This window comes from Danio rerio, chromosome 6 (assembly GCF_049306965.1).
Source record: "Danio rerio strain Tuebingen ecotype United States chromosome 6, GRCz12tu, whole genome shotgun sequence".
NCBI lineage: Eukaryota > Metazoa > Chordata > Actinopteri > Cypriniformes > Danionidae > Danio > Danio rerio.
The window spans coordinates 39,528,968-39,552,445 of NC_133181.1; the positions used below are offsets into that span (position 1 = coordinate 39,528,968).

General features: G+C 35.2%; 1 protein-coding gene across 12 annotated transcripts in view; it reads left to right on the forward strand.

Moving 5' to 3' along the window:
- Nucleotides 1-23,478, forward strand: part of negr1 (neuronal growth regulator 1) — a 349,508-nt gene that overhangs the window by 28,157 nt on the left and 297,873 nt on the right. For all 12 annotated transcript variants that reach the window (XR_012407321.1, XR_012407318.1, XR_011015800.2 and 9 more), the window contains 1 exon segment: nucleotides 11,024-11,262. Coding sequence is in view for 3 of the 12 variants with exons in the window: in XM_009302511.4 (XP_009300786.1) it covers nucleotides 11,024-11,262 (239 nt within the window). In the remaining 9 variants the exon portion in view is untranslated.

Sequence of the window (23,478 nt, forward strand, 5' to 3'; positions counted from 1 at the left end):
GGAATGCGAGTGATCAGAATTCTTCAGCTGAATCCATCTCAAAAGACCTTGCCAGGAAACAAACCTCTAGTAAATCATTCATCTGGAAAGAGTGATCAGACAGAACGAAAGAAATCTGGGTCAATCTGAAATGAAAAGAAAATCCAGTTTAGATTACAGGAAAAAAAAGCCCCGTACATCTGTAGAACAGCAACTGTAATTGGTGGAGCTCAGCGTAGATGCTGCTTAATGGAGATTCAGGTTCAGCGTGTTTAACTTACCTCGGCACGATTCTTCAGATACGCAAATCCCAAATCTTTTACTTGCCAAAATGAGACAAAAGGCCTCACGAATCTGCTCTTCGGAAATCATGTTTTGCATCATAACGTAATCAGGGTTTCGTGATGTAGAAAACCTCTACGGATCTCTGAAGAAATCGTGAGATGTAAAATTCCACCATGAGTGTGAAGAGGTTTGCCCTCATGAGCTTTACAGAGCACTGCTTTGAAGGGATGAATAAAGATGATTAAGGGAAATTTGAGGGAAAGAGAAAGAACAAACATGACTTGATTACGGTCTCTTCTCGATGCTGTTTTGAGACTTGGAGAGTGCAGATGCTTATTTACATTGGGAACAATGTGCATCGGCCTGAAAATACATATTTGGATGTGAAATACATGGTTGCAGTGGTTTATTTGAAAGTTGAGAGAGTGGGGTAAGATGTGTCATGGGGTAAGCTGTTGTTTCTACCATATGCAGCTGCCTGCAATTGTGAGATATTCATAAACAAAGTGATATATTAAGAAGAAAAAGATGCCTTTTTCATGGTACTTTGAATTTTCTTTATAGTATGTAAGATGGCAGTATATATAGATGTTTAAAAATACACAATGCATACCTGCATTAAACTTGGCTGTAATCAATTAATGATGAAAATGACAGTCGGCATATATGATTCAATTCTCCTCTATATAAATAACCGAGTTAAATGTCTAATACATCTGGAATTTAACACCATTCATTCAAAGAACATTTTCTTATTGCATCTGAATGAAATAAGAAAAGCTAACTTTTTAATCTCACTGACTTTTAATTACAATTCAGAGGATATATCTCACAATTCTCCCATCAGTTTTCTGGAAATTAACATTTGCTACTTATTAAGTCAGAATTGCAAGATATATACTTGTCATTTGTAAGAAATAAATTCAAATAGGCAGGTATAGGGCTCCATTTTACGAACTAGTAGCAAAGTCTAAAGTGCATGGCGCAAAGCATTAAGGGCGTGTCTACATGCTATTTTAAGGACTGAAAAACATGCTCTGTGCCCAGGTGCGGGGTCTAACAGGATTGTGCTTATTCTTTTAATCAGCTATGGGTGTGTTTTGAGCATAACGTGAATTAAACCAATCTGAGTCTAACCTCCCATTCCCTTAAAGAGTCAGTTGTGTTGCGCCATGGCGCATTTGCTATTTACATGGTGGACTTTGTAAGTGGAAAAACTGAATGCTTCACTAGCTAGAAAACAGTTAAACAGACCATCTGCAGTGCAAGGATAAAGAACGAGCCTCCTCCATTCGGCCTCTTTACTTTCTCTTTTCTTTTACTCTTTACTCCTTTACTTTCTTTGATAAGGAAAAATTGTTGTACGCACTCCACTGAGTACATCCTTCAGCCTTCATATTTAATTTTGTTTGTTAAAGGCAAAGATTTCAAAACTATTTCTAAATTTAGTTAAACTTTAGTTTAGTTAGTTGCATATAATAAATAATACTGCTACAAATAATAACATTATACAAATGCAGATTGTCATGAATGTACTGAAAAAAGGCATGGAGGCATGAAGAAGGCATAGAGGGAGGGGTTTTTATATTTATGTAGAACATAATAATTTTGTAACAGTTTTATCTTTTAATTTTTTTCATATGTTAAGATATTTGTGAATTGCTGTACATCCTGTGTGTATTAAGCAATGTGTAAGCGTTTGAACCCACTTAACTACACATAACTAACATGCTAACAAGCAAGGACACATAACTAACAAGCAAGGACTTTAGACTTGCTTTTAGATGGTCAATGATGCAGTCTATTTCAGTTCCTCAAAATAGCAACACGCCAACGGTGCACCTTAACACACCTCTATTTTGGATCAGCACACCCATGAGTCCACCAAGAGGCTCAAATGAATTTGCTGTTTAAACAACGTGGCGCAAAATGTCAAAATTAGGGTTGTGCTGGTCTGAAAATGGCAACAATTCGCACCATACACGTCTTGCTCCTTATTGTGCCGGGTGTATAATAGGGCCTATAAACTTCACCATGTATCTTCTCATAACACACAAATGACTTTCTTTCAGTTGAGAAGGATTTACAATCTTACAATTCTGAATGTATAACTCACTATTGCTTGTTATAAAGTCAGAATCGCAAGTTTTTTATTACACAATTCTGCAAAAAAATAAATTGCAAGATTCAATCTCCCAGTTGTGAAAAGTCAGACAAGATAAAACATTGTTTTTTTTTAACTCATGCCAGTAACAGGTTTCTCGTTTTAGATTAGCATATACAGTGGGTGTCAGGATTCAGCCACTTCATTCCTGTTTTGGTGGCAGAGTCTGGACACTTATCCTGTCTTGTCTACTATGTTGTGCTTGGCTCGAGTATTTTCAGGTTAAGCACTCATAATTCCCGTCATTGTCTTTGTTTTGGTATGAGTGCCATCTTGGCCACACTCAGACTGTGCGATGCGGACGGTCAAGGCATGCTCGGAATGCGTGCTCTCATCTATTTCATCTATTTCCGTGCATGGTGTTTCCATTCTCAGTGCTCCAGTCTAGTTGGTTTCGGTTGGTGCTGGAATCGAAACGTGCATGTTACATGTGTGAGTGCACGGTAAGTGTTTTAGTTATTGTGTAATCGTGTCTTGCGTTCTGTCTGTGTTGCTGTTGTTTGTTGCACGTGGTCTGTGTTTACACTTGGACAAGTACTGTTGTGTTTCATGTGATCACGCGGTTAATGGGTTCTCTCATTGGCTGCGTGTTCTAATCTTGTTTAATGTGAGCATATGGCTCGTATGTTATCTTTGTATCATGTGTTCTCCTGTCTATTGTCTTGTCTCACCCTCCTTGTTAATCAATTATTAGTTTATTATGTTCACCTGTTTATTTGTCAATTATTTCTCCTTTATAGCTCCTTCTTGTCTGCTGTCCTGTGCCAGTCGCCATCGTATATCTTATATCTTACATCGTATGTCTTATCAAGTCTTGTCCAGCCATGTCTTTTCCTGCCAGCCCAATCAAAGTTTGTTTAGTTTTTTGTTAATGTTTCCCCCCTCAGGGTTGTTTCGGTTGCTTTTTGTTTTGTTTTACAATTAACAAACTCATGTTTTTGTTCCTGCAATTGAGTCCTCATCTTTCCCCAACCTCAACCATGACAGTGGGGACAATAATATCAAAACAAACTGCAATTGTTATTGTTAACTACTGAGTGATTTCAGCTGCTGTCTGGACATTCCCTGCCTTTGTACACCTTCCTTTCTTCATGTGTTTAATGTTTTTTTCCCTATGTTATTTTATTTTATCACACATAGCTTTATTTGTAAACTAATTAGTTTTGTTTTATTTGCATATATGGATTCCTTGGTTGTTACCAAGTCAACAGCACCTTAAGAAATATGTTTTCTGAGGAAAATGGTGATGTTCAATACTTATTTCCCCTACTATATACAAAAACTTTATTTAAACATATTTTATTATCATAAAGATAAGACATTTTCAATCTATAATAAGGATACTTCATAATAAGCAACATACACTATATATACTGTCATTCTGTTGTAGTTTTTCTAAATGTACAGCTTACAACATTTTTCTATTTTTTTAAGTTATACCAAATAGAAAAAGTGCCATCATTTACAAGACAATATTTTTCCATAACTACAAAGCAAACTTACCACCTCTAGCTATCTCAGTTCTAGTGCGCACCCACACATAAGTCATACCGTAGTCCAGGAGTTCAAAGACTATCACATGGTAGTAGGTGCATGAAATCAGCTTTGAACCTTTTCCACTTGTTCCTTTCAGGCGGAACAAAGGATATATAACACACGTGTGGGTCTGCACTCTTTCCTTCACACTAGCCTACACCTCAGTGGGAAGCACTTAGTCCTTTGTGAGCAGGTATTGTGAGGTATGTCCGAGTAGATCTCTGTGGTGCTTTGACACCAGCCATCATGCTGTTTCAGGGGTTAGAAATGGTGAGGAAACCTTTACTGTCGGTGGGGTAGAGCAAAAGTCTGCCTGAAGAGCTTTTACTACAAGATCAAAAGAGTTGAGCTGCTTTTATTAAATAATGTAGAATCTGTTTATTTATACAGATACATTTATTATATGTAAATATGGTTTGGTTTATACTCTTACAGAATTATTATATGAGCTTCACATGAAATATTGTGTATATATGAAATGTGTGAAAACATGTAAAAACGCTCTGTAAAAAAAAAAAAAAAATCTGCCAAGCATTTAATATCGATTTATCAAATGATTTGTCATAGGAAGGGAATTTTCTTTATGACCACCATCTTAAAACATTATGTTAATAAACATGTTAACATGTTTTCGAATTTTGTAATCCACAAGTGTTTTCAGTTTATTTATGTTTGTCAGTTGCATTATGGTACCTTGATCTCTGCTCTGTTGCTTTTTTTTTTATAATTATCTTTTTCAGGTTTTCGGCTTTATTTTGGATAGGAAAGGGTAGACAATTGACAGGTAAGTATTGGGAGCAGAGAGAGGGGATGGATTGGCAAACGGTCACCGTGACCACCGAAGTGCATGTGTCGACGCACTAACCATTACACCACTGGCGCCGACTGCTCTGTTGACTTTTGATGTTGAATATTCAACTCTAGAGTTTAATAAAGTGACTTTTATTGACATTTTAGTAGTTTGCATAATATCATGTATAAGAAATAATATAAAGAGAAATAAGTCTGTAAAAACACAGAAAGTTTTTGTACCTTAACATACAACATTAGCGCTGACAATATATCATTTTAAACTATTAAAAATGTTAATAACTTTCAACTTTTAACAGTCACTTTATTGAACTATTTAGGGTTTAAAGACCCCTGGATAATGCTTTTCAAAAGCATAAAGGGGTAATAATAAAAATATATACATGGTTTCCGCTACATTTATTCTTCAATGGCGGGGCGCCACAACAAAATTCATCCAGCCACGGCTACATTACAGCTTCTCATTCAAAACATTTTATTTTTTTAATAGCGGGTAATAATTGCACCAAAACATATTAAAAGATGAGTGAATTATAACAGCGCGAACTTCTCTGTAACCGTAGTAGTGCTGTGCATTATTTGTTCACCCTGATAAGGTTACGTGCTGACAGACTGACTGGCTGACTGACAGGTGCATGATGCGTGAGGCCAGCAAACACAACGTATAGCCGTTTTACTTTACTTTAGGATGCATTAATATTGCTTTGTAGGTGTATTACAGACATTCATTAATATTCCTAGCAAATCTAATAAATGCTGTAGACATACTTATTACATAAACGCACTTTATCACACTTCAGTAGAGTTTATTTGAGAGCGCACAAGAAGATCTGCGCGCTCTTAAAGCAGCTTATATTTGAGGGGGCGTGCAAGAAGTTTTGTGCACGAGCAGAGGAAATCGGCGTGCAAGCTAAGAGATCCGCATAAATGCGACTTCTAATACTGCGCTCACGACATTTCTCATTGAAATAATGCCACAGGTAGTTTGTAGATCTGTGTAAAAAAAAGGCCTGCCGCCACAGCTGGAAAAAATCCTAAAGGAAATACTGATATATATTCATGAATCACAAAATATGGAAAACTACTAATATACGGATATTTTTACAGTGCTTATGGAACATCCTGCATACCCACATGTGTTTACATGATCAAATAGGTTTCCCCAAAATATCTCAAAACCACAATTCACATGTATTGTACATGTGTTACCCAGCTTGTCCATATATTTTGTATGTGATATTAATATGAGATTGTGCATATGAAACGCATGTGGGTTTTCTGTAAAATTATGGTAAGGATTACAGATTTTTTTTTATTAAATAAAAAACTACTTGCCCGTTCATTTCAAACATTTTTTAAAAAAAGTAAACAGTCATTAATAAAATATTTTGGTTGTTGTCATGCATGACTAGTATTCAAGGACCAGGATAAAAGATTTTTAGAAAAAATTCATGTAAAATAATGCATAGTGTTAACTTTATAACTTAAATTTCAAGAGTTCCCTCTTAGATATGCTTAGCATTTATAGCAGGTTTGGCATGCTGTCCTGGTAGAGAACCCTGAGCTCGGAGATATTTGAGCTCAGGGCTCCCGCCAGGTCAATAAGCATATCAGGGGATCCTAGATCAGGTAGGTCTTGATAGCTCCCCCTTTAGAAAAGGGAAGAAAAGGAGGAGATGGGGTGGAAGGGGGATTCTTCCAAAACGAAAATTATCCATTTATAGTAAGCTAGGATCACTCTGATTGGATTATAACTGATTACGTATGAGTGGCCAGCCGTGCTCAGTCATATCACATGCTCCTCTCGAAATTAGTTTATGAAACTTCAAATAGAGTAATCCTTAAACATCTTGCAGAATTTGCTACAGTATGTATGTTACAGGCTCACTGAAAATACGGGTTTGTCAGCATTTTTGTGAACCTCCAAAAGCGTACTTCTAAATACGTTTTACTGCAGTTTCTTGGTAAAATAATCCCTACAGGATGTAGGACGATGGACTTATTCTTAAGCCTTACTTTGCCTTACATTGACGATGATTGGTAGCTGCACCATATAAAACTTGTCAGTGAACTATGAGGGCAAAATTTTTTTATAAATAAATAAAATAATCGTTAATTAATAGTAATCGATTTTAGCCTGTATCGCCTAGCCCTAGCTTAGGTTCTGGTTTGTGTTTGGTGAAGCATGGTCCCATAAAAGAGATAACAAAGAAAAATCAAGGTAAACCTATGTGACCAAAGGTTACGTTTCTCTAAAGTATGTTTTTAGAAAACACAATTGATTAGGTTTAGGGAAGGATTTAGGTCAGTGTTTGCTAGATGATCTGTACGACGAGCACCTACCTTCTTGTGGATGTTTATCTGAAACATACAATAAGTTGTGTCATAAGTAACGTAATTTAGATTCGAAAAAAAGTTTCCAGTGCCCTCTGGTGGATTTTTTATCTGAAATGTTCAATGAAACTACACATATTTTACATTTTGCTCAAATTTAGGCTGAGGCACATATTTCCAAGGAGCCTGCTGTTATATAAACAACTGTCTTTATGACTTTATTTTGATGTATCCCTTTACAATATTTTCCTAAGATGTGATTCCGTGCCCCTTCATTACTTTTAGTTGGGTGTGTTTGGTTGAACACTTGATCTGAAGTGTTATATTTGTTGAACACTTAATTTGGTCATGGTTATATATGTGTGCTCATTTTGCAAAGTATTTATTTATTAGGATCATTATTTATTTAAGCGTTAAAGCTGTTGCAGTCTCATATCTCTTGTGGCGTTAGCGTTAATGTGAAGAATATATCATCGTTATTGCAATTAATTAATTGTGCTTTTGTGAATTTTGGCCGGCATTAGTTATACCCTATTATCTGTCATTAAAATGCAGGGATGTGACATGCAACTCTGGAGTTATTATGACATATGATACATAATAAATGTACTAACGGCACTATTAACAACAATTTATGTTTTACTTTTATTGGATTTGCAGAGTTGTACATGACATGCAGTTTAACAATGATTTCATTTTAGGTTATATTTCAGAGGCACCACTACATTTTTAATATAATTACTTTTAAATCAAATTCTCTGATGGGCTTTTCTCTTGCATAATGGTAACTGTATAATTAAAAATTTTGCATGATCATTCTACAAAGATTTTTAACAAGCCGTAGTGAATCAGTTCTTGATTCACAGCATCAGACACATTTTTAAATGACATGATCCAGTCCTGCACATTTCCAAAAGATCCAATCAGCTTTGAGAAAGTGAGCTGAGACGGGTACTGACAGATATGTTGACTCTCATTTCACCTGTAACCTCAAGTGTATCTTGTGTGAATAACTCTCATCATACACACTGCTGCCAAACAACAAATAGATGTTAGGCTTGGTACCTGATCTGTCATTGTTGTTTGCGTGGTTGGTTTACTGCTTGTCAAGGACAGAACTGTCGACATTAAGAATTTATCATTTTTGGCCGATAATCATTTGTTATTTCAATTTTTCTGTATTTATATTTTATTTTGTAATATACAGTTGAAGTCAAAATTAGTTTTTCTTTTTCAAATGTTTATCAATTGATGTTTAACACAGCAAGGCATTTTTTGACAATATTTTCTATAATATTTTGTCTTCTGGAGAAAGTCTTATTTGTTCTGTTTTGGCAAGAATAAAAGCAGGTTTTAGTTTTTTAAAAACATTTTAAGGTCAATATTATTAACCCCCTTAAGCAATTTTTTTAATTGCCTACAGAACAAACCACTGTCTGTTGTGATCGGTTGACTGGGTTCAGCGTGAAACAGAGAGAAACGCCCACCACGATTATGAAGTAGCAGCATATCATTCTACTCTTAAACCTAACCCCAAGTAATAAGAATGACACAAATTCAGTATTAATCCCCACAGTGGCAAAAGTTGAACTATTTAAAAAATTTACCATGCCATGCGTGTGTAAAAACATCTAATGGTTGAAGAGAATCGTGAGTTTAAAAAGCACATTTAAATCGGTAAAAAACATGGTTTTGGATGCAATATGTGAATAGCCCCATAAAGATTTAACCTTGGAGATACAGTACAAGCACTGGTCTATGATAGGTAAGTGATTATAAGCCACGCGGAGCTACAACACACAATTTAACACATATTTTGCAACAGGCAAAAACCCAAAATAGGCGCTCTTTAAATAATTGAGGATAAGAGAATTATTCTGAAATTTGTACTTTTTTTTTTTTTGCTAAACCTCTGCTTTTAACATAATTTTCTCATTCAGGTTGAACAAAACAGTAAACAATGTTTAAAAAATTAAACAAATAATTAACTCACCCTTGTGAGCATGTGCAATCATGTTAAAATCACATTTGTTGAAAACAATGTTGTTGAAAGTGGGGTTTTGGAATATCCTGTGGTAAAAAAGTGATATTGTCATCTGATTTTGATAATGTTTCAAAACCATATCAAACAAAAACCTGCAGAAAAAACACATTACATACAAAGTCCCTTTAAAGCAAGTCATTTCACTCAGCGGCATCTTTGAAATACCTCTTTGGCAGTATGCTCGGGCATTCTGTTTGAACAAGGAAACATCAAAATATTTGGAATCACCAATAATGTTCAACATCAACTGTCTCTTAAATTTAATTTCTGAACATTTAAATCAAACTAAAACAAATTATTTTCAGGTTGCCCAAGCTAATGCACACTTGAACGGTTATAAGATCACGACACTAACCTCATTTGGCCAGCCCATAGGGCCCTGTTACACATAATAATCCTCTGAATAATGCCTTGTCCTATTGTGCTAGTCTTCTGAAGTAGTTCCCAACTTTTTATTGATGACTAATCTCCTCCCAAAATCGCAGTGACCTCTTTGTTTACAAGTTTGTGGGCATTTGAGTAGTTTTGTGATGTTCATTTAAATGTACCTTGCGTTCATTTCATACAGATTACAAAACCTAAAATAAAAATTTGTTTTCAATTGTGGTTGGTTCATTTAAAAGTCGAGATTTCAAGGTTTATGTGGATATATTTCTAATGTCTGTCAAGTATTCACTGAGATTCCAGTGCATTTGCAGAGCTCAGAGGGTTCATAACAAATGCAAGAACAGTCAGTCTTTAATATTGGATGATTGGCCCTTTATGATAGAAGGCAGAGCTTCATTCACCATATTCACCACTACACATTTCCCCATTTAAAACTAAACTTGTGTATTTTTTTTGTGTCTTTGTTAAATGTGTGTTCCACATGTGCTTGAAAAGGGATTTCAACACATGAAGCTCATGTGACACTTATAGTTTCTTTATGAGGGCAAAAATAAAAGTTGGGATTGTGTTGGATCCCAGCACGGTTCCGTATCTTTGTGCCTTTCATTTTTCACAATTTTCAGTAGTATTTCTCCCCAGCATGAACATAGTCTGTGTGTAAACACTGGTGTCTAGTGTTCTGAGGTCAAAACTATCGATTTGAAGGCTTCATGTTTGAAACAAACACAGAAGACAGAAATCCAGTAGCTGAAACAAAACAGAATGACCTTGAATCCAATGTTTTTATTTATTATTTTTTTTATTTCGTTTGAGGAAGCAGGCATGTCATGCAACCTGTCCATGTTGGCATCTGCATAATTTAGCTTCTACAAAGTGACGGATGGATTTGCAGAGGAATACTGTGGAGTTTAATTGGGCCGCATGGCTTTTAACGTCAACAACAAAGATATGGAAAGCATTTTCTTCTTCCTTTGAAAAACTGAGCGGCCTATTCAATTTGCTGTGCTAAAAGCATGATTAGATGCATTTTATGATTTGCATTTTACATTGTTTTTTTTTCCCTACTATCTACTGTTTTAGAACAGACCTTCAACCCATTTCTGGGTCATGACCCACCAGCTGGGAACCACTGCTTTAAATATTAAATAGTTATATTGTTGTTTCTTGCAGAATCTTTTCTTCACACCAGGGATTGGTGTAGTTTGTATGATTTGCAAGTGGTGCTTATTAAAAAGTCAGTAGGATGTTCTTCAATTTCTAACATCTTTTCGTTTTTGGCTTGTTTTTTTAATAATACTTTTTCTCTAGTGGCTTCAGAGTGTTGTAAACAAAAAAAGCCTAATGTGCAAATGCAGCGATTGGCTAGTAAATCACATTTTTAATCAAACAAGTTGTTTGTATGTCTGCTGTTGCACTTACAGTCTCATTTCATCACTTGATGATTACCAATTTGTTTTAATTTTAGACTCTTTTTCTGCTTTCAGATGCTACCTGTTGGATGGGATCTCAAAAGGAGCATGGTTGAACCGTTCCAGTATCATTTACGCAGGGAATGACAAGTGGTCAGGGGATCCTCGTGTGTCCATTGTATCAAACGTGGGGGATAAACATGAATACAGCTTACAGATACAGAAAGTGGATGTAACGGACGAGGGCGTCTACACCTGCTCAATACAGAGCGAACGTAATCTACATCCAAAGCTCATTCAGTTAATTGTAAAAGGTGAGTGTTTTGTCAAACTGCTTGTTTCACCATAGCTTCCCTTGTTTTTTTGTTTTTTTTTTGGGATAATTTGCAGATTATTAGTATGTAGTTTGTTTTTTATTTATGAGAAGGAAGTATGTATTGCATTTAACTATAGTTTTCCACTTTTCAGTTGATGTTTATTAATATTATTGATCTCACAAATTCATGTTGATATACATCCATATTCATGACTCTATATTTTGACTTCAAAGAGTCCAACTGATCTGTCAAAATGTCGAAAAGGTTTTGAATCTGGAGGATGCTGCTTGTAATTTTATGCTGCTCTTTAAAGCTTAGTGGAGTTTTTTAGTACCTGTATGTGTTTGCTGTCTTTTTAAGGATATAGAATTAATGTGTTAATGACTAAAACCACCAAACGTTGGTAAAACACCTTTAACCATTTCATTTTAAAAATAGAGATTCTAGCTGTACATATGTGTCCCCCTTTTAATGAATTAGATTAAAACCTGTGCAAATAAGCCTATAGGCTATAGATAGCAGTTGGAGTGTGGAATCGGCTGTGAGATTTGATGTTATAACTTGAGTGATTATACACTGGATCTAATTATGCAATTGTATGGGGTTTGATTTCTTGTTTTATATGTATTGATGTTTTCATTACAGTGGACAAATAACTGCAAATTGTTAGGTATTAAAGGAGTGAATGACTTCATTGTTCAGATTTGGGATTTAAAGGGCACCTATTTTAAACATTTTCAAGATTTAAGATAAGTCTTTTGTGTCTCCAGAATGTCTCTGTAAAGTTTCAGCTCAAAATACCCATCAGATTATTTATTAGACCTTTCAGAATTTTGTAATTTTCAGCTCTGAGCACCTTGTAACTGTTTCTGTTGCCTGTGCTTTTAATGCTAGTTCTCCCTGCCCACCGATTCCACATGCCTGTCAAAGTGTGTGTCCGGCTGTGTCAGATTAACAGCACAAAGACAGACATGAAGGTAGCATGTCTGGTTTTCATGTATCTGTTGTGAAGTTAATTCAAGCCTTTCTGCAACAATGAGTCACAGTTATCATCATTTCATTAGGATTGAAGCATCTTCTTTTATAATTGTACTGACGTGGCTTTGGTGATAAAGATGATAAAATCGCTGTAATTCATTACAAACATGCACTGTTTTAAAATGTACTTAACTTGTAAAACTCATTCTTGATCACATTTGATGATGATTGATGATCACAGAGAGCTGAACAGATCTTTTAATCCCAGTTGTCCTGTCTTGTGGATAACATTATACACGCTAATACAGAGACATGTTAATATGCGGCTGTCAATCATCTCAGTGGGCTGGAAAACTGAACTCCTACGTCACGGTGCTGTGGGCCTCAAAACGGGAGGGATTTGGATCCTATTCTAACATCAGAAAATGACAAAAATAGGCTTATTGTCTTTATATCACCCCAATATGACTGTGGACACACTATACCTACAAACAGTTCTGTCCGAACAGCCACAAAAAGATGATTTTCATCATAGGTGCCCTTTATGAAAACTAAATTTTCTCCTTTTTGGTAAATAATACTAAGACTGTGGATGGTTGTTTTACATCATATTAGTCTTAGACAATTATAGAATGACAATCAGTTTTAAATCACTTTTATGTTAAATTGTTTTGGATTAACTTCACTTTTTTTTTTTTTTTGAGTTTTGCTCTCTTTCAGACTAAACTGTTTCAGGAATTTTAATACAAAAGGAAAAAATGGCTTGTGTTTAGTTTTTGTTACATTAATATTGGATTAAAATCCATTTACAGCCATATTCTGCCCAGTTGGTGGAATGAACTCCCTAACTGCATCAGAACAGCAGAGTCACTCACTACTTTCAAGAAACGACTAAAAACTCAACTATTTAGTCTCCACTTCACTTCCTAATCTGCAATTGCCTCTTTGAATATCACACTAACTGTACAAAAAAAAAAAAAAATACTAATACTACTAATACTTCCCTTCTTAGACTTTACAGACCTGAAACTTGCCTATAGCACTTATTCATTGTTGCTCTTAGTTGTGTAAATTGCTTTCTTGTCCTCATTTGTAAGTCGCTTTGGATAAAAGCGTCTGCTAAATGACTAAATGTAAATGTAAATGTAATTTACTGAACTTAAGGCCCAATTCCAATTCTATTTTTGTACTCTTACCCCTTCTCCTTGGCCTCTGAAAGTTTAAAGGGGAAAGCCTTTTAAATATACCCCTAGGAAATTGGACATCACTACAGAACCTGCACACGTCATCATATGTCATTGCAATCTCTTGCTTCATATGCGATGAGATCGACGATTGCAACTGCTGTAGTTATTCCATTTGTGATGTGATGGGATTTTCGGTATTTATCTTCAGGAAATCACTGAAGGCAACAAAATCATGTTATCTTAATGATATAATGTGGCAATAAGATCGCAACTGTACTGTGCATTTACACCATGGCCATATTCATCTAAACACACAAAAAATAGCATTAACATTATAGCAGACGCTGTAAAAAGCCCATTCCAAACCATTAGACTTTTCTGACAGGGTATTTGAGTGTCATCGAGTGACAGTTTTGTTGTCTGAGTGGTGGGCGTTTCAAACTAAAATGGCCCAGTGGTTCACTACAGTGGACATGCAGTAAAATTAAAAATAAAAACAAAATGTAAAAACTCTTAGTCGTAGATTTTTTTTTTAACCCAAAGGATGTAGGAAATCACAGAAAAAAAAGACAAAAAATTTTTTTGGGTCTCAGGAGGATATTAATGCACACAGTTTTTTTTTTTTTTGCACTGGTTTAGCTGGTGGTACTGTATATACTTTGTGAGGAAAATGTTACTTCTACTGTTAGATTTGGATACTGTCATTAATTGGCTATTCTAAGCAATTTAACTCCCAGAATGAGTGGTGATTAAGAAATGAATTCTACCAGTGTTGTTTCTTTAGCAAACCTGCAGTTGCCAGGTACAAATATTGGCATAAAGCTTTGCATGTTTGTCTATAATCCCCTCTTCTCAGTGAATGTGCATAACCGTGAGGTCTGCTCTCAGGACTTGTTTACTTAAGCTTCATGTGTGTGAAGAGAGAAAAAAAGACAGCTTTTACTATAAACAAGCAATTAAAATAAATGATAGCTGAGGTCAAGGTCTGCTGTTCTGTTGATATGTCTTTTTTAGGCATATGTAGTTGTATTTCTTTTTTTGTTTGTTTACAGGTTTAGCTTGTGAATTGCTTGAATTAGCTATATGTATTCAGCTATGGAAAAATAAAATATGAGACCACTTGAAAAGAGTAAACTGTTTGTATTTGGATTACTTCTATAAAGGTCTCAGAACATTTCTTTGGTGAAGAAAGGTGATTATTCTCTAAAAAATGTGTGTGGCTCTTCTTATATGATCCCTACAGAACAAACAAGCTCTCTCATTCTCTGCTGATGTCCAGTATTGACCCGTGGGCTTGGGATAATGACCTAGCAAATGTCATATAAAAATACCATCAATATAAACATTTCTGAAAACACGGCACTGTACCTTTATGCATAAAATAATCATCATCATCACTATCATCATCATCATCATCATCTATTCAACAACAAAAAATGGCTGTTTCTCAACTCCAAGAACGCAGAGAATGAAATTTATTTATAAATTTATTTATATATGAAGATGTCTTTGTTAGTGTTTACTTTCACCGTTTCATTTAAGGAAACTCCTGAGATAAATCAATTATATCTCTGAACTTTAATAATAAATCTAAATAAAATGCTGCACTTCAGTCTCAATGACTTCTGGGACTTCTAGAGCGAGTTCAGTGCTCAAGTCTGCATCAGTGCGTCCTCGATATCAAGAACACATCTGGGAAGTTTCACGCGTTCTTTGTTCTTGCGGTCTTGAGTATTGCAACTGAACTTTGGAAGCTGATGATGATGTTACATGAGAACACGAGGACGCAAGACCGTTGAAGAACGCATATTGAGAAACAGCCAATATCATTGGTAACAAAAACATATGAGTCAGACTTTACAATATCATTAGCTGACGCTAGTTAATGTATTAACCAACATGAAATAATAATGAACAATACTTGTACACTGTTTATTAACCATAGAGACATATTTACTAATGCATTATTAAAATCCAACTTTGTTATACAACTTAAAGTGCTGTAAGTTAACAAGAAATTAACAATGAATGTCTTTTAATTTCACAAACTAATGTTAACAGAGAAGAATAAATAATGTCATATATGTATTGCTATTTGTTATTTAAAAATGTTTAAACAAAACATTTAATCTCTTCATAATAAAATAAACATAAGTGTTAAAGAAATTCATAAGCAGACGCACACTGGATGCGCCGCGACATGGCGCGAACATGAAAGTTGGAAGTATCGGACACCGTGACGTTCGGATGCTATTTAAAATGAAACTATTCAGTGTTCTGTGGCACGGCAGAAATATGAACAGTTTCCTGAGTTGTAGCTGGGCGCCGCTGACAGCTGCTCACTTGCGTTGCCGATGTGCGTACCTTCATAGAAACCTATATTTAGAATTTTAAAATGCATGGCGTGGTGTGACGCAGAACGGCAAATCTGGTGTGCAACCCCTATAAGTAGGTCACACACCGGATGTGCCACTCATGACAGTTGAGAGTATCGCACACCAGATTTGCACATTCGCATGTTATTTAAAATGAAACTATTCAGATGGAGGTCTGTGGCGCGGCAGAAATATGAACAGTGTCTTGAGTCATGGCTGGTAACCGTGTACAGCCGCTGACTTGCAGCGCCGGTGTGTTTACCCTGATAGAAACCTATGTTTAGAATTCCTAAATGTGTGGCATGATGCGATGTGTCGCCAAGCAGCGCATCTGGTGTGTGACACTGGTGTGTGTGAAACTAGTATTACTTACATGAATTGCAGTGCCGCCGCCTCATTCGGAAAAGTTCAGATGTATTTTTTAAACTAGGTGTGGCTGGAAAATGCATGCAGTTCATGTGCGTGTCGCTTCAGTTTGCTAGTCGTACAAGTCGTTCACCTCCATTGAAAATGACAAACTTACACCCTAAGCTTAATGGCGTTGCTTCCAAGGCATGTGCTCAGCAGTCAGGTTTTAATAAAACTATAGCATTTCATACCGAAACTACATGCCTAAATTTTTTACATTATATTGACAATGGTGTTGTCAATAAATATCGATACTGATTTTATCGCTCAGCCCTACTATAAAGTGTTATCAAAATATGTTTTACCCAATGACATAATTGTAAATAATTTGTACATAATGTATGTGTTATTTATCTGTAGTTGTATATTGTATATTTTTTATGTTTTCTTCACAGAAAGCAGGTTTTAAAAACAAAAATAAATAAAAATACCATCAATATACACATTTCTGAAAACACTGCACCTTTTCTGTTATTTTATGCATAAATAATAATAATAATAATAATAATAATAATAATAATAATAATAATAGTCATCATAATCATCATCATCATCTAAATGGCAACATTTTATTTCAGAAAAAAATATGGGTCACACTTAACAATAACGTTAGCTGATGCTAGTTAATGTATTAAACTAGTACTACTTACATGAATTGCAGTGCCGCCGCCTCATTCGGAAAAGTTCAGATGTATTTTTTTAACTAGGTGTGGCTGGAAAATGCACGCAGTTCATGTGCGCGTCGTTCTAATTTGCAAGTCGTACAAGTCGCGCACCTCCATTGAAAATGACAAACTTACACCCTAAGCTATAATAAAGCTGTAATAAATGTATTGTTATTTGTTTGTGCTAGTAAATACATTTAACCTTAATGTAAAGTATTTATAAAGCATTATCAAAATATGTTTTACCTAAAGACATAACTATAAATAATTTGTACATATTGTGTGTATTATTTATCTATAGTTGTATATTATATATTTGTAACATATTCTTCACAGAAAGCAGGTAGTCCTTTCATAACACTTATCAAAAAACACATTTTCATTCTAAAACTATATTACTAGCTTTTTTAAAGTGCATTCTGATCCTTCTCTCTGCATGGTGCCGCCTGGGATGCTTTTTAAATTGTGTTGAAGGAGTTCCCATGTTAGTTGCTTCTTCTTTAAACTCTGCTCCAAGTCTTTTAAAAATGAGATAATTTAAACTTAGTGCAATTATAGTTTTAGAAAGAAATTCCGTAGATACATGCAAAGCAAAATCCTGCAATGCTTACCCAAACCTATCGATTTTTATGAGAATTTGATTAATCTTTTGAGCTGTTATGCAGATATTTGTTTGGGCGCTGGCTGTACTTAACATCCTAGTCATTATACCATATCTGACTTCTCTGGTAGGCTTGCACTGTGTGTGTTTCCTTCGCAGGATGGTGTGTACATGCTTGACACCACAGTAGGAGGTGCTGACTCCCAGCAGTGGCAAATATGCATAAAACCAGTCTATAATTAACTAGAGAAAGATCACCGCATGGACCCTCACCCTCCTTGAGATAAAGCAAACGAATACAGACCAGCCATATTTAAAGATGTGTAGTATCGGAGGCCGTAACCTGTAGCCCCATCACAGAGTGTCTTCTGTGTAATTATAATCAACAAAATGAAAGCCGTCCTTTTTCACTCTCTTACCCGAGGGCTGTTTCGTGATCGTGATGGATCTTTTGTCCTTAATAGATTCCATTACTCGCATGTATCTCTACATGATCCGGGATAATTAATAAGCACTGGTAAGAAAATATACAAGCGCTGTTAGGGTAATGACAACAACCGAAGAGAGAGAACTGAAAACGACAGGAAGCGCATGATGAACAGCAGTCTTGTAATAGGAATCGGTGAGTGGTAAACTTAATCTCCTGTCGAATTATATCAAAAATGAAATTGCTAGATTGACTCGTACAGTGGCACAAATCCTGGTGCGCCAAATCGTGCGTAATGCGATTAAAAACTTCTTATTTGTCCTTTGTGGAATCGGAACGGACTGTACTCTTCGACTGCTCCCGGACGAAACTGTTTTTGCTAGGTCATTCTTTTCTAGCCGACGGGTCAATACTGGGCATCATCAGAGAATGAGTGTGCTTGTTTGTTCTGTTGGGATCGAATGAGGATAGCCCACACACATTTTTTTGGGGAGAATAATCACCTATCTTCTACACCACTTAAATCTTAGCCTTGTTTACCAGACAGTACAATTTGTCATAGTCCTTGGTGAGTCACCATTTAATAGAGCAGTTTGAGACCAGCGCATTATTCTTTTATAGATGTGCTCTGTTTGTGAATGACAGATCAAATGCATTGCTCTTCTCCACATAGGCCTTATATATCTTACTTAGCTTAATATTAGGAGGGATGGTGCGTTTGTCATCAGCAACCGCCATTTTGTTTATTGTGCTGGAAGAAATACAGTATAGCAGGCTGATATCGCATGCTTTATGTTTCACCGTTCTAACTATGCAATAAACTACTTTTCTGTTTTGACATCAGTTAGCATCGATCTAATAGGGCTTTGTGTTCTAATGATCAATTACATCAAATGGTCTCTCAGTCTCGGTTAAAATGCCAAGGTGATCAGACCTTTTCTGTTACTGATACAAAGCTTTGGAATGATCTTCCCACATTTGTAAAATCTTCTCCGACATGACTTTAGAACCAACATGGAAATATGTGTCTGCCTACCTTTGTGTGAAACTGCGAAAATGTACTTAAACTTACGTTTGGCTGTAGTTGTTAGGTAAAACTAACAATATGAGTAATGCTTTTTACAGGGACATCTAAATTTATAAATAAAGGATTATTACCGTGCAGTAAGTTAACACCAAATAAATACGATAAAGCAATTTAATTGTGTCTATGATTTTTGATAATATAAGCTTGCCTCACCAAAGATGTTTGCTTAACTTTCTTTTTACGATGTTGTACTTACGGTACAGTACCCTTTGATTCGAGTCTGGTGAAGCACGGGTACACAAAAGAGATATAATTATGTGGTCGCAGTGCAGTTTTTTCTGTCGTTTGATTTTGAAAACACTACTGTATAGTTTTGTCACGATACTGGAATTTGAAACGTCCATTTCCCGCTAACATTTGAGCACTGTTGAGTGCGTTCTTATACTGCTGATTTGCAATTGTAATCACGTTCTCAACAGAAATGACTGTGATTGACCATGAAGGTCATTAGTCGGCAGCTAGCTCTTTGCAAGTCTCACATGATCGCCCACTGAAGCTAATCAGGGCTGCGCTTGGTCAGTTTCTGGTTGGGAGACTACATGGGAAAGCTGGGTATTTGTCGGAAGTGGTGTTATTGAGACCAGCAGGGGGTGCTCAACCTGCAGTCTGTGTGGGTCCTAACGCTCCAGTATAGTGAAGGGGACTGCTCAATGAGTGCCATTTTTCGGATGAGACGTTTAACTGAGATCCTGACTATCTGTGGTCGTTAAAAATCCCAGGATGTTCTTCAGAATAGAGTAGGGCATCCTGGCCAAGTTTGTCCATCATGGCCTCCTAAACATCCCCATATCCTCACTATCTTCTCCACAAATCAGCTGGTGTGTGGTGTGGGGCTGGTGGATGAGGAGATTCCCCTAAAACTATTTAAAGCGCATTGAGTGTCCAGAAAAGTGCTATATAAATGTTAAGAAATATTATTATTATTATTATTATTAGTTCACCAAACTCACCTCTGTTTACTGAGTATAACTATAAATATAAGGAAAATAATAATTCATCAGAATATTGCTCATATGTCAGCTCATAAACACACCAGCTGATTTTTAAAGCGGCTTTAAAACACTCTTGTGTCCCTGTATCTGTGTTACACTCAGTAAACAGTGGTAAGTTCGTTGAACTGATGACCTTCATGGCACAGTCATTTCTGTTGAGCACAAAAACACATTGGCAAATCATCAGTGTTTAAGAACGCGCTCAACATTGCTCAGATGTTAGAGGGAAATGTTAGAAAAAAATGTCAGTACCAATTGGTACAGAAATTCAGTACCATAACAACACTACTGCTGTATTGATTGGGTTTAGGGAAACCCATGCCTTCTTGTGGATGTCTAGAAGAAGGATGTGTATCAGAAATGTACAACAAGATGTAGCCTTAGTTAGGCATGGGACGATAACCGTTTTCAAGGTATACAGTGGTTTGAAAAAGTCAAGGTTTTAAAAATCGTCAAATTTTTCTGCAGTATTGTTCCTAAGGTATGTGTATAATTTTTTATTTAAGGTTTTTAAAAGTTTTTAGGACAACAATATCTGCAGCACAAATATGCCATTTTAAATTGTTAAAAAATCTGTTTTTGAATCAAATGAAGACGGCAGAAATCAATAATTAATTTAGCCTGACACTTTAACTGTTCCAAAATATTTTAAATGTTTCTCAAAATAAAATATACTGTGTTAAAAAGGGAAAAAAGAGTTTTTAATTTTTAAACCAGACATTTAAAAAGAATATATTTTAGAGCAGTAATCACAAAACTGCAAAACTGTGATGTTTTTATCCAAGGTTATCATAACTTCAGAATCTTATAACGGCCCATGCCTAGCCTTAGTAATGTATTTCACATTTGCAAAAATGAAGGAAGCGCCCTCTAGTGGATTTGTCATCTGAAACGTGCAATGAAACATGCCCAGAGAAACGTATTATACAAAAATGTGCGTATTTCTAATTGGAAAAAGATGCGTATTTCTAATTGAACTATTTTTCAAAGAAAAAATTGGTTCTTTAACTTGCTAATTTGCTCTTTGTTGTTGTGTGGTAAATGTTTACATTGTTTCAGGTTTGACTTTATTCTTATGTCTGATTGTTTATTTACATCTCTTTGGTCTCCACATCATGAATCTTGTTTGTGAATGTGTTTTGTAAATAAAGTGGAAGTTGAAAAGGTGCATGACATCTAAGATTTATTATCATGGAATGAAAAGACTGCTGTACGTTTCAAGGACTTATAATCTTATTTACCACAGTCATAAGATAGCTTTCTTGATAAAATGAATTAAATGTAAGCCGTTATTCATAGAATCACATATCCGTTACTCTTAGTATTTAAAATAAAATGTAATAATTAATGAATGTTAATTTTGCACAAAAATATTTAAAATATAAGTTTTGATGATTACTACACTGATGATTACTACTCTAAGCACACTAAAGCCTATTATTGACTGTATTCTACAATGCGGAGGTGCACTAGTTTTTGGGATTGTTTTGGAACTTCGTATTCAGTTGCTTATAGTAGAAATGACTAGGAATAATACGGCTGAAAACGGCTAAACTATTGGCCCTACAAACAAGTGAGTTCATGACTATACTGACAAAGTAGAATAATATAATAAGAAAATATCAGTTTGCAACATCAAGCAGCAAAACAAGCTGTTTTTAATGTCTAAAAGGCTGCACCCACCCGGAATAAGGTGAAGACAGCAATGTCTAAGAAAATGTGTGTAAATGTTAACAAAAATATAAATGATTTCATTTACCATAAGAAACTCCAAAATTCTGCATTAATGCCTTTGCTCTGTCAGTCTACACACCTAAGCTTTGGGGATCTTCATTCTTTTCTTATTTTAAGCTCTTAGAATTCATTGAATTTGGTGCAATTTGTGAGCCAATTTAACAGGTTAACTAAAAAGCTTGTTCACGAAATGGACACTGCTGTCGGATCTCTGAGCAGGTGACAGTTTCTCCACTTCAAAATAATCAGGCAGGAAATGTTTTATATGAAATCTAGTGGAGTAAAAAAGTAAGATTTTCTGATTAAGTAAAGATGCTTGTGAAATGTATTCAAGGACGTCCACCGCTGTTACTTGACAGATGATACTTATTGCTTAATTCAAATGAAATATTATTAATATAATAATATAACTTCCTAATTAGATACTCTATGAGCACAGTACGTACAGTACAGTACAATATCAGAATTGTTAGCCCCCTCCTGAATTATTCGCCCCCCCGTTTAATTTTTTCCCCAATTCCTGTTTAACGGAGTGAAGATTTTTGGACACATTTCTAGACATAATAGTTTTGATAACTCATTTTTAATAACTGATTTATTTTATCTTTGCCATGATGACAATAAATAATATTTTACTTGGTGTTTTTCAAGACACTTCTACCCAGCTTAAAGTGACATTTAAAGGCTTAACTAGGTTAATCAGGTTAACTAGGCAGACATAATTAGGCAAGTTATTGTATAATGACGGTTTGTTCTGTAGACTATCGGAAAAAAAATAGCTTAAAAGGCTAATATTTTTGTCCCTAAAATGGTGTTTAAAAATTATAAACTGCTTTTATTCTAGCCGAAATAAAACAAATAAGACTTTCTACAGAAGAAAAAAATATCATCAGGCTTACTGTGAAAATGTCTTTGCTCTGTTAAACATCATTTGGGAAATATAAAAAAATAAATATAAATTCAATTGGGGGTTAATAATTCTGACTTTAACTGTATGTGTGTATGTGTATATACATTGTAAAAATATGCGTTAATTAACAGTTTCTGAATTGGTGTGATTCTAAAGTGTTTTCGGTTTAATTACGCTTGTGAATTGTATTATATGGGACCTTGATCTCTGCTCTGTCAATTTGTTGAAAACTTGTTGGGAACTTGTTCAACAGTGCAGTTTAACAATGTGACTTTTATTGACATTTTAGTAGTTTGAAATTACATAATGTGTTAGGTAATATATTGAGAAATAAGTCTGTAATAACATTAAATGTACTGGCAGTTTATTACAAGGTTTTTGTACCATAATACACAACACCAAACCAGACAATATATCACTTTAAGCTATTAAAATTGTTAATGAAAGTCCCTTTATTGAACTCCTCAAGGTTTAATGTTGGCAAAAGCTCAAGTTCCCATACTGCAATTCAAAAGCATAAATAAATAAGGAAAATAATAAAAAAATAAATCATGAATCACAAAATACAGAAAACTGCTAATTTACGTAGCATATGAACGTATAGATCAGGAGTTTGAAGTTCCCAAATCTAGCTTGCTTTTTTGTGGAACATTATTATGCTAGGTTAAGATGTTTTGAACTTCATCTAAAATGTCATAAAATATTAAGCCTTATTTTAGATTCTGCACCCGTGAGTCTGCACCTCACAGCAACTCTGCAAAGACTTTAATGTGAAACTTGATCCTTTCATGAATGCCTAATATTCCTTTCCCTGATATCTCTGTTCATAGTGTAAGCACTCCTACCTAT